The 12,841-nt window shown below is 48.5% G+C and overlaps 1 protein-coding gene across 3 annotated transcripts in view; it reads right to left on the bottom strand.

Moving 5' to 3' along the window:
• Positions 1-1,066: 1,066 nt before the first annotated feature.
• Positions 1,067-12,841, bottom strand: part of LOC149344162 (cytochrome P450 2H2-like) — a 59,146-nt gene continuing 47,371 nt past the window's right edge. For all 3 annotated transcript variants that reach the window (XM_089546185.1, XM_089546183.1, XM_089546184.1), the window contains 3 exons: positions 5,348-5,606; positions 2,990-3,180; positions 1,067-1,352 (listed from right to left, as the gene is read on the bottom strand). In XM_089546185.1, coding sequence (XP_089402311.1) covers positions 1,159-1,352; positions 2,990-3,180; positions 5,348-5,606 — 644 coding nt within the window. In that variant the 3' untranslated portion in view covers positions 1,067-1,158. The remainder of the gene's footprint in view (positions 1,353-2,989; positions 3,181-5,347; positions 5,607-12,841) is intronic.

Genomic DNA, 12,841 nt, shown 5'->3' with positions numbered 1-12,841 from the left:
CCTTTCTGGTTAACATCCCTGCCTTTCCTCCTCTCTTTATCTCTCTCTCTCTCGCCCTCCACATTGGCGGCAAGGTCGGCCGTCTTTCCTCCCTCCGTTCTGCTGCCAAGAGAAGCCGTACTTTCTCCCTCCATTTTGGCACCGAGATCAGCCGTGTTTTCTCTGGAGCCAAGGTCAGCCGTGGTTTTTCCCTCCGCTCTGGCGCGAAGGACAGCCGTGTTTTCTGCTTTCCTACTTGCGCCATGGTCAGCCATGTTTTCTCCTTTCCTACTAGCGCCAATGTCAGCCGTGTTTTCTCCTTTCTTACTAGCCCCATGGTCAGCCATGTTTTCTCCCTCCACTCCGGTGTCAAGGTCAGCCGTTTTTTCCCTCCGTTCTGGCGCCCAAGTCAACGGAGTTTTCCCCCTAATCTTTAGTGCCAAGGTCAGCCATATTTTATTCCTTCTAGCGCCAAGGTCAGCAGTGTTCTCTCCAACCGCACTGGTACCAAGGTCAGCCATGTTTTCGCCCAACGCACTGGTACCAAGGTCAGCCATGTTTTCGCCCTCCGCTCTGGCGCCAAGGTCAGCCGTGTTTTCTCTCCATATTCTAGCGCTAAGTTTGGTCGTGTTTCTCCCTCCGTTCTAGCTTCAAGGTCAGCCTGTTTTCTCCCTAAGTTCGCGTGCCAAGGTCCCCGATGGCACACTGAGAACGGGAGCGAAAAGCATTTCATGCTTACAACTAAAACATCGCAAGTGAATTCAGCGAGCTGGGTATCCCATGATAAGTACTTTCGGAAGCCGTGTTTGCTGTAGTAGAAAAAATTAACTAACCGATTCTAAATGAGTCAATAGACTGAAGGGCAGGGGGCGAGAGAAATCGGGTGGTGGTTAGTAGAGATTAATTTTAATCTCAACTTGGTACCAGGCGTGATGTGCTGCGTTGAAAAAGTCTTGAAATCAGACGTCCACCCATCGTGCTCCCAGCGGTTGGTTTAGCACCGTAAGATATAAATGAAAATTAGAAAAACCTGTCATCTCATGGGAAATGCTACGAAAGCCCAGAAGTAGGAATACAATGGCTCTGATGCGAGCGCAGAGAACCAATTTTTTCGTTAAATACAAGAACCGCTTATAGTGGTCATTGTGTTCACAAGGATGTCTCTGTTTGCACATTATATTATCTACACTGTGAAGACACTCTAGGGATACAGCGGAGCTTGTGAATGCCCGGTCGCATCATGGTGTTGTCGTTCATGTTGGCGTCCACCTCTCGCCCTTCTTCCGGCAGCACCATGAACTTCTGCAGGATGGATGACACGTAGAGGTATATCTCAACAGAAGCGAAGTTTACAGCGGGACACATCCTCTTTCCTGCGTGAGATAAAAAAGACGTCAAGAGGATTTCCAACGCCATTTAAAAAGTAGTAGTGCCGGGCATCTGAAAAAGCAGAATGTAGAGAAGCACAATAAAAAAAAGAAGCCAAAGAATTTGTGAAGATCAACAGAGGGTGGGTACACTCCAGCCTGCCAGACCAAGGGATAAGGTTTTGCTCAATGAAAAATTGCCGGTGATTACCTTGCTCCCTAATGCAAAATTTGAGCGCAGCTCATCAGCGGTTCCAGCTTTTCGACAGACTAAGGCAAAGAATTCGAGCAAGACATATATGTACAATAACAGACAACTTGTTATTTTTTACATATATTCCTTCCTCAAGAAACACTCCGCTAACAGTTCTTGATTGTCATGAAGGAAGCTAGGTGGACGGAGGAACAGATGGATATATGCTCGACTTGCTGCACCAATGCCTGGTTCTCAAAGACGAGGTCTGCGCAAGTATTTCGAGAGGTTGTCACAGCTTTGGGAGCCGTTACGAGCGAGAGTAACGGGATGTTCGCCCGGATAAGTGGTAAGAAATTCCTGCTTGTCTTTATATCTAAATTAAAGTCCCCACCCATCCTGCCTCCCTGACAGGTGGCAGGTTTTCTGGCACAAAGTTGCCAATGCCAAAGCATGCTGCGCACATCTGTCACTACCGCCATGTAGTTTAAAGCATGACTAAGGTGTCCACTGTTCCAAGAGGGCAGTTATGTGCCTTCCTTCTGGTTCAGGTGTCCACCGAGATGTATGAGACAGATGCTGCGCATTTTCTTTCCTTAAAACCAATTTACATATTCTTCCTTCTGCTTTCCAAGCCCCATTCTATTGGTTTCGCAGCTGTGGGAGATAGATACTGCGCATTTCCTTTCCCCAAAAAAGTACCGAAGACACTTCGGAAATTCTAAAGTGTGCTTGGCGGAAGCCTTGTGGTCAACTCACTGCCGCTTCCCTGAAGCGCTTGACGCGGAATCACTGGGACGCTTCGGAGCCATGTGTCTGACTCACTCGACTGCAACGACACGTCTGGCGAAGGAGCGGCGGTGTAACTGCCACCGCCGACGTACGCGCGCTCGTTCTACCGCTACTGTGTGACGTCACGATTGCTATGCACAGATGCCTCCCCCCACCGGCGCGCCGGTTGCTACGGAGGGGAGGAGGTTGAGCTTTTACTTTCTGCTTTCCAAGCTCCCGCTCAATTGCTTTCGCAGCTGGTTGACGGCGACGCCGCGAAACGCAGAAACTGACGCTTAAGAGATGCGCTTTAAAAGCACAGTAGTGTCGACATGTGACAATATTGAAACATAAAATACACTTGGAAACACTTCGGTTAGATGCCGGTCACTCCGTCCTTCATACTTTCAGTAAGTTTGCCTATAGTTCAAAATTGCCAGTTTTTCTGATGAATCAATGTTGCGCAGAGGTAGGTCCCAGGCCGAAGTGAAAATTCACCCGAAGCAATAGTTTTAAAATCCTTTGTGCCTTCGGCGACTTTTTTTGCGTGTTTTTAAATGCTGTTTATCCAGTTTCTGCATTTCTAAGCATTCCTCGCAAACCTTCATGATTGACAAAACGCAGTTAAGGTGACTTAATTAAAGATTACGTATGAAAGCGGCGCCTTCAAATCACTGACCTACTGAAAACGGGATGACTCTTTCGGCCTTTTCCCACGCTAGCGAGCCGTCGCTGTTTAAGAATCGGGTTGGATCAAAATTTTCCGGATCGTCCCAGTATTCAGGGTCGTGGTGGACACCCCAAACGTTGGCGATGACTGTGGCGTCTTGAGGGACGAAGTACTCTCCTATGACGACGTCTTGGTACGCACTGCAAACAAAATCATTTAAAGAAATGAGATTTGTGCTCCTAGTGCCCCGTTCATCTACCGGATGTGCCGCACAAAGTGAAACACTGAATAAAAACAGCACAATTTTCGTTGCGCAATGGCTCCGTCATGCTCATTTGTGCAGATCCTGTTCGCAAATTTTGTGCGACGCGCGTCATGTAATACAGGTGATAATATCTGCGTTTGCTAGTGAACCACAGCTTGTTTAGCACTGTGACCACAGCCTTGCCAGCCTCGTGATGAATTAATTGAAGAGAATTTGTTTGCTTCTGTTGATGTTGACAAGAGAGCACTAGGAGTAGTGAGTACATCATCTGTACATGCAGGAACATTTCTTTTTCTCATACAATAGAATGAGCGTTTACTCAGCCTGCCTGCTAGTTCGGTTCCACCGACTGGTACGAGTATGTTCAATCACAGTAGAGATCATCACAGCCAAAATGGCACGTTAACATTCAACAAAAACAACATGCATGCACTCTTCAATACTTATTTCATCACAGAAGAATGCAAGCTGAGTTAAGGCACTTACAGCTATTCTTGGCCATGTGATCATAAACGCTAGGGCCAATATTTTAACTCTACTTAAACCTGAGCTGCAACGGATTGTTTGCACGAACCGCATGCCAATTGGTGCTGCGGTTCAGACGGTCCCCAAAATACACTATTGGCAGTCTTCCAATAGGACCTTTCTCTGCGGAGAAAAGCGTCCGGCGCGGCGCCTCTTCTGGCAACCAGACCTGTATGTTCAGACTTGAGAACCATGAATGCATTTCTCCCGCAGTGCGAGCAACTGTCGCTTTGTGTGAGCGTCTACCTAATTAACTACTGCTTAGGGCCGCTTGTCCGAAGATGACTCAAGTGGCGAGTATGGTGTTAGCCTATCATTGCGGCCTGACTGTGAATGTTTCTCCAGATAATGATTTTATTGTTTTTTGGAGTTGAACATCCCCAAGCAACTCAGGCTATGAGGGACGCCGTAGTGAAGGGCTCCGGAAATTTCGACCACCTGGGGTCCTTTAACGTGCACTGACATCGCACAGCACACAGAGCCTCTAGAATTTCGCCTCCATCGAAATGTGACCGACGCGGCCGGGATCGAACCCCCGTCTTTCGGGTCAGGAGCCAAGCGCCATAACCACTGAGCCACAGCGGCGGTGTTTCTCCGGATGATCGTTCGCTGGCGACCTTTTCCTCCTTCACCCCTCTCCCCAAACTAACTCTAAACCTTACGTCAAATTTTTCAACGGCTGCCCTTAAGAAGCCTTGAGAGTCGCTGTCGGGACAGGAACAACATGAGTGAGGCTTCTAGGCCCCGCATTCAAAAATTAAATGGCCGAGGTGCTTCTGCGCCTGCGGGCGGCTCACATGGACAAGAACGCAGTCGAATAATTATTGCACAGCGATCGGCCATGCGAGACCGTGCATGATTGCACAGTGCAGGCGGACACTGCTACTCAGTGAAAGAGGCCAGTGGAGTCTTCTATGTAAGTGGTTGCGTAAACAGTGCACTCAGCTAATGACTCGTAGTTTTAACTTGACCTAAAAAATTTCCAAAACGCTCACAGGACAATTACCAGTCTGCAACGCGAATGGTTAACCTTTAGCTGTGATATGAAATCTAATAATATTTCACATACATCAGTTTTTATGGTTTTTGTTTATGTTTAACCATCGGTCAGGGTATCTTGATTTAACGACGGGAACCTTGGGACACGACCTGAACGAAGAAAGAGAAGTGGCGTCGTGCGCCATGCCTCCTCGGTTTTGTGGCGCCGTTTGTGCACGGCGACAAACTCTAGCTTTGGAGCCATGCGCCGCGAGACGGTTTCGTGCCGCCCTTTAGAGCAGCGGTGGAACTAGAGCTTGGGGACGCCGATGGCGCCGCCGTAAACCCGGGATAATAGCTAGGAGCTCACGCTCTGCAATAAAGCCTCCCTAAGCCGGAGCAGCACGGCTCTGGTCTGTACATAGCTAGAGGAAATGACAGAGAAGGGGAATATGCGCTAATAGTTTACGACGGCATAATATCGACAGGAATATTGGGCAACATACATATGACGAATATAGAGCCACATTTTGATCGGCTTAGGTGATTCGAAACGGCACTTGTATGCTGCTCAAACTTGAGTTAGCCGCGGAGGTTACCGTCTGGGCACCGCGAAGGGCAATAGCGGATGCCAGCGGTGCGTCTCCCATATGGTGGCCACGGTATAAGGCGTCGAGTGGCGGTCCTCCCAAGTCGGCTGGCGCTCGCCGCCCACCACGGCGTCGATCTCGCGATGGATGCGAGCCTGGACTGTGTCCAAGTTGTCGGCCAGCAGCAGAAGCAGCCGCATAAGCACGGCTGACACCGTGTTCGAGCCGGCCAGCACGAAGCTCCCGGCGTTGCCCACAAGGGAGGACACTACGCAGGGAACGAAAAAAGCAGCCTTTTGGGTGTGCATTAAAGTTTGCCCGAATAAAACTCTTGCTTGAGTTAACTGGTTCATAGTGAAAGTAATGAAGACGGCGGCACCAACAAAGAAAGAGAAGATACAAAATTACGAGACCAGCGCCCCTCGGACTTGAGCATTTTGCAGACAAGCCTAACGTGACCCCAAGCAGTATGAAACCACCGAGTGGTTTCATACTGCTTGGTTTCTTACAGGTTCGGTGCGGAAGCTTCACACAAGAAAAAGGTCAATGTAGAAGAAATATGCTCATGTAAAACAATTGTTTGGGATATTTTGTTCATGGTGAAAACAATTTGAAGAAGGCGCGAGCAACGGGCCAGGGAAAACAGACATGTGGACATAGTTGATGTATTAAGTATTAAATGCTTCCGGCTCCCGTTGTCAGCGCGGTGCGAATGACTTTAGCGCCATAACGGAGGAGAACACAGAGCCGAACATCAACCAACATTAGCGAAACTTTCAGTTCACCCGCCCCTGGCGCCTACGTGCGGCCCTGCCGCCGGAACAGCGCATGAGTCAACAACAGCGTCTTCGTAGTCACGCAGCGCGAAAGAGCCTAAGTTCTGCCCTGCAGCCCGAGAGGAGCACGCCCAGTCAAAGAGGCACTTTTAGGGCGCCTCGGTACAGCGTTCCTTTGCATCGAAGCACCCTAGAACCTATCACAAGCGAGGCGCAACGCTACGTGAGTTGCCGCCATCACGAAATGCGCGCACAGCTGAGGCAGGTCCGTGGCGAGGTCTTTCAGCATGGCCGGTAACTAGCTGTAGTTGCTGGGGTTGCCATACATAAAAAGAGGCAAAGAAAGCTGAGAGCGCTGTCACTCGCGAAGGAAAGCTTAAGAAAGAAAAACGGCTGATTTGGGGCGTCCCCGAGACTCAAGTGCGGCTTTTAGTGTCTATGAGCCGTTCTAGAATGCGCTACACGTTCCCTGCACTCAATTTCATGCTTACATCTGCTCTTAGCGACGAGATAGTCGGAATTATCATTAACTGTGGATTACAAAGCTGTCTTTAGAGTGCGGTTTTGAGAAGTCTTAAAAACCACCAACGCAGGAGATGCGCGTAGAAACAGCATTTTAGCTCAACAGCTTTCATTTCTGGTTGAGGCTGGGGTACAAACAACGAAAGGACACATTACAACAATGTATCCCGTTGTTGCTTCTTCCTCGGTATCACACAAAGATTCAAGCTGCTCTGGTAAGATGTATCTCGACCAATCAGTCTATAATGAAACTGTGCTGCTCAACCTGAAATTTCTGCCTCTTTTTGTGTTGTTTTGCGTGTTATGTCGTATATCGACCTGAGTAATGGATGGTCAATGTTCTGCTGCTGCAAGTGACAAACAGCACTCATATAACCAATCCAATATCCAGGTATTTGCGTTTCATTTCCTGTATGCGTACTTTACGCGTATATTTATAATGCAGCCTACCAAAATTTTCTGCTTTTACTTACAGTTTTTCTCTCCCTCTCAGCCCGCGCTTTTACACGCCACAAGAATACCTATTATCTCTGTAGAGAGGCGACCTGAACTTCTGTACAGTTATACTGCTTGCGCAGCTTTGGTGCAGCAGGAAGAAATTAAACTCCAGGTAACGGCTGGCTGTCTTCCTAAAGCATACTGTTGTGTCAGCTTCTGCTACATAATGTTTACTTAAATTGGAAGAGCCAAGGACGGCTCCGTGACTTCCTGCCCAAGCTGTCCGTCACTGATAATGTTAAATCTCAGGGTTGCTCACTCCTCTTTTACGCCCTGGATAAGCATTATTTCAGTCAGGTTATCAGCAATTTACGTAACAAAGGCGCTATAATCGGCCCGTCGCTTCATTTTAAAGAACGCCGCTTGCATCGCCCGTCAGTCATGCACCCCATGTTTCTCTTGAAAGCCTCCTCACACGGCAGCGCTGCTTTGATAAGCACCGAAGCCATTTTTTTTTCAGCCACGCACCAGCACCCTGCGTGACGACCAGTGGTTTACTGCTCGCAGAGCGCCTGTCGTTTGCCGCTCTATGGTCGGAGCAGCCAACACTCTGGTATTTAAAATATGCTAATAGCTCTCAAAATTTTTCTCACTACAAGCCTCGCCTTCAGCAACTTTTAATTTTTGTTCCATGTTATCCTTTCCGATCATTAAATCGCTTGTTTTCCGATCCCTGCTTCAGTAACGCTCCGTTCATTTTGGTACTGTGTACTCAACCAGAGCTCTGTGATGGTATTTAAGGGTAACGGCTTTACTTTCCGTTTAAAGCAAGAGCGCAGCGATAAATATGCTGGTTTTAGAGATTCTTTTCTTTTTCTTCGAAATGTCAATGCATGACTTTTATGTACAGTTGGTTACGTATGGAGCATTCAGGAAGATAAACAACAATCTTTCACGAATGACAAACTTCCCTTTGATCGATCGCGGTCAAGACAGCCGGGATGGAGCCTTGGTCCCGTGCCAGTATTTACAACTTTGCACTTTGCAGTAGTTACAAGTTTGCAAACTTGGATACGACTTTCTCTAAGCGGCGACATCCACGATTAGGTGTTTCGTGAGCCTGGGATTGTACAAGATTGCTCTCAATGCTTTTCGGGCGCCTGCAAACAACGCAGGGAGCGAATGTGACGTTATGATATATTAGAGCGGGTTGGTCGTTCGTGCGATTTCGTGCATATTGTTCATCGTGGTTCGGTTCGCTTGGTTGAGGAATACTGTTAATTGAAAATTTTATTTATGTTCGCTGGGGGTACTGGCAAATGTAACAATAGGTTTTTTCTATCAGCTCTTTCAACACTTTTTCGTCGTCCTTGCAGTAACCATTACCAATAAGGTAGAAGGTCATTGATGCCACAATCGCTGATAGAGGTTGGGTAATGCTGCGTTAAGAGCAATTTAAGCATACTTTTGAAGTTGCCGTAAAGGTGTACATCACTGCAGCATATTCCTGAATGTAATGAGCGTGCGAATGGGGGATGATGTTATTGCAGTGAGCCAGGGGGGGGGGAGCTTTTAAATTATGCTTGCTACTTTGTATATATGACAGATAACGGCCTCGACCGCCTTTTTGGTGCTTCTTACTTATCTTTCGTGGATCTAGAATCCGCAAAAAAATGCATTTGTAACTCTGGATTCCCATTTTAGATTGAAGGTGATGCCCTTAGGACTGAAATGCGCCTGCGGCCTGCGAAAGATTAATGAAGACGGCACTGCGCGGCTCTTAGTGAAACATTTTTTCAGTGCTACCTTGATGAAGGCATGTTACCGGGCTGGTTGGTGCCATTTTGTTTAGATTGACAGCCTGTTTCTCTTTCTATATCCGTGTCTTAATATACAAGTCGACCCACCCGAACGGTACCTTAATTATCTCGTCATTTTTAGGAAATTATTCGATGAGCATAACGAACTATTGTTCGTGTCTTTGACTGCTTGCATCATGCCGGGCTAGTTCTCAACTCGAAGTGCTGCTTTGGCGGGCGTCGAGCGTTGGTGCTGGGGCCTGTCTCTCGTCGACGACAAGGGAGTGAGACCAGATCCCCAGAAAACACCGGCAGTTGAGTCTTTTAAACCACAGCAGACAGTTAAGAAGCTCCGCAGTTTTATGGAGTATGCCCTTATTTCGCCATTTCAGTCTCCGCTTCGCTGACATTAGATCTTTTTAGGATACTAAAGACGTATCAGCGAGACGTATACTGGTTTACCGGACGCTTCCCGCGCACGCGCAGTGGCCCCACCTGACCCCACCCAGCTGTGTGGTCGACCTTCGACATTCATCCGGTGGGCCCTCTGTCTACAGGAGTATGTGATTTCAGTGTTGTCTACAAGAGCGGGCGACGGCACGCTGAAACATACTGTCTCCCCCAATCACGCTTACCACATCCTGGTGCGACGGTGGCAGTTTCCATCGCAACATTTCACCCCTCGACGCGAAGTTTCCCGTCGTTAATGTTTTTAAAACTTAGGAACAAAAATATCCGGATCTGCAACCACTCTTCACTGCCGCCCAAAAAAAATTTGCCGACAATTACGTTACTTCCAAATGCGAAATTTGAGCGCAGCTGATCAGCTGTTCCAGCTTTCCGATAGATTAAAGCAAAGAATTCGACGGCGGCGAAGGTAAGCTTCTGCTTCGGCGGCACGCACCTCTGGATTCTGGCGGCGACGGTGCTGGACCTCTGCTCTGGCAGCTCGTTTAGTAGCAGCGGCAGACGAAGGACTTCCACCGGTTTCCTCGCTCATGGCTCACAAAGAACTCGCAGAGAGTAAAGTAGTTATATAGTCAGGCCGTTCGCAGTGACAAACGGCGGCGGCTATAGGTTTTGGCTCGGGCGGTGCGCATATCGAGATCCGCCGCCACCGATCCGGCGCTTTGAGTGCCGCCGCACAGGGGTGGCATTGCAGGGGGAGCGAAGCGAGCAGTCCAGTTATCGGGAGGTCGCGGAAAATGGCGCCAGGAGCGCGTGCAAATAGAGCAGCGCGCTGCCCCGGCTACGGAGCTGGTTAAGAGGGACAGCGGTGACGCCGCGAAGGGTCTACAAGCGGCTTTTTTTTTATGTACGCAGGCGACTGCCGCCACTGAAAAAGCAGCTACTTTCCTGTGAGTATGATTTATGCTCACGCTCAGCATAAATGCTGAGCATAAATCATGTTGATGATAATAATTTATGGTTCTAAAAACCTATGCGCCTCCGTTTTACATGTCTGGTACGATGACCCCACCTGTGGCGCACTCTGGTTGGCTTGCACACTCCACCTCGCTCAAGAACTGTTTTTTTTTGTCCGATAATGTGTTCCACGACTCAACGGTACGTGGCCATTTGCACACAGTGTCAGCGACATACACGCCATAATCCACCTGGCCTCCTTCACCCTATGACGCCTCCCGGCAGTCCGTTCGAGGAAGTCGGTATTGATCTACCAGACCTTTTCCAAATTCTTCCAACGGCAGTCGCTACACAGCCGTGCGGGCCGATTACCTTGCCTGTTATTGTAAAACGGCCTCTCTTCCATCATCTGCCACGTACCAAGGTCGCTATTCATAGCGCTTGAGCATCTTACGCCATGGCTCCCCGTGAGTTGTAATCAGTGACAGAGGCCGTCAATTAACTGCTGATGTCGTTCGAAAAGTCGTGTTTGAACGCAATAGCTTTCCAACACTCACTGGCACACGTCTACCTACAGCCACTCGCAACAAACGGTTTCAGCGAATGCATCAACAGAACCATCACCAACATGCTCATATATGCGCTTTTAATAGCGTAATCCCTGAGGCGACAGAGTATATCCCATTTTTCCTCCGGTACGTTTGCCCACCGCAATACACCCTTGGCACCATCCTGCCCTCTTCCATCAATGACGACCCCGGCATAGCGGAGACCTTGTCTCTTGCCGAAGAGGTTTTGCCGGATCGCCTGTCTGCGGTCCATTGCTCTTCAACAGCGCTTGAAGACAGGCTACGATGAGCACCGGCGCATTGTCACCTACGCTCGAGCCGATGTGGACTGGCTCTGGCGGCCCGTCAGGCCCCACGGCTTGCATCAAAAGCTACAGGCCCGCTATGATTGGCCTTATGTGGTTGTTGCCAGAATCAGTGACGTGACTTGTCAGACTGCACGCCTCACCTATCGGACTCAACTATCGGACGTCGCTTGTTTGAAGCCCCGGCAATCTCGCGAGATACCATGCGCAGTGCGCTTCAGCTGCGGAAGAGAAAATTGCTACGGCCCCAAAGACAAAAGGCAATTCGCGTGCTGAAGGGAATGACGATCGCTTTCAATCCTCAAGCTACCAATGGATGACATCGCAAGCCTCACTCGATCCTGTCCGATGTAAAGGCCTTCACTCATAACAATATATGTTTACACGCATTTACAAATTAACAAGGGTAGCGGCCGCCGTATTAACCGTAGAGAACCCAAGAAGAGAGAAGAATACATTCCTCGTAGTCTCTGTCCGCCTTCTACTCGAGCCATAGACAAACTTCGTCGCCGTCTGCCCGTTTCGAAATAGTTTGAGCAGTTGGTAGGTTTTCTATAAACGGTTGCAGTGACTGAATACATGTCTAGACAAGTGTCAGTCCGCACAAACATTTTTTCGTTTCAGCAGATAGAGTCAAACACCTGTTTGCAATATCTGTAGATACCAATTAGCAATATCCATATCAGATTTTAGAATTTCAACGCCTCTCTTACGCTCCGCACATCACGTTTTAGCCGTCATGTCGTTCCTGTGCCCCGTCTCTGCGCTGTTAACTATTTTAACAGCAGGATATACCTCCACCAAAAGCTAAACACAGTGGATACTGTAGCCTGGCGCCAAATACAGACAAACCCATTTCGAAAGTTGCGTAAGTGCATCAAAATGTATTCTGCCCAATACCCTGACACTCGAGTTCTAGAACGGGGAATACTGCCATCTGATCGCCAGGCAACACTAAAGGCCAGTTTCTCAATAAAATTTATTGCCTCTTGCTGTCTCTCCCATTCTTCTTGGCCGCCGCGGTGGCTCAGTGGTTACGGCGCTCGGCTGCTGATCCGAAATACGCGAGTTCGATCCCGGCCGCGGCGGTCGAATTTTGATGGAGGCGAAATTCTAGATTCCCGTGTACTGTGCGATGTCAGTGCACGTTAAAGAACCCCAGGTGGTCGAAATTTCCGGAGCCCTTCACTGCGGCGTGTCTTATAACCTGGGTCGCTTTGAGACGTTAAACCCTATAAAGCAACCAACCTCTCTTCCTGTCAGCCGTTACGAGTGGGCTATTCTAAAAAAGTATTTCATTGTAACGCAAATACAACCTCGCCGAATAAACCTCCTGGTACCACTCGAAGCTTATTATTTTCACCAATTAGCCGTTCATTTGACTCAAATCGGAAATCCACTTAGTTTTAGCACTGCTTCTAGCACGAGTGCTCAATACAATAGGCTGGGCAACTGAAAAATGGGGTGGCAGGTTTGTCAGAATACGGACAAATGCGTTTGAAACGAATCAGAACATTCATAATTCGGAAGCTACCGCCGATCAGTTTGTCATACTTATGCAGTCATTCAGATTCTTTGAGCCGTATTTAATTACTTTGATGCCGTTCTTGGTAGTGCAGCCATTAGACCTTCCTTGCCAAAAGTAGCCTAGCTCAGCGGTCTTAGAATCATCCAGAGGATGATGGCACAGGTACACGTCAAGCAGGTTATCCTCGCAGGCTGTGGACCG

This window comes from Amblyomma mixtum, chromosome 5 (assembly GCF_055824585.1).
Source record: "Amblyomma mixtum isolate Tamu chromosome 5, ASM5582458v1, whole genome shotgun sequence".
NCBI lineage: Eukaryota > Metazoa > Arthropoda > Arachnida > Ixodida > Ixodidae > Amblyomma > Amblyomma mixtum.
Note: the sequence above shows the minus strand (reverse complement) of the source record. Positions and strands in the feature narration are given on the sequence as shown.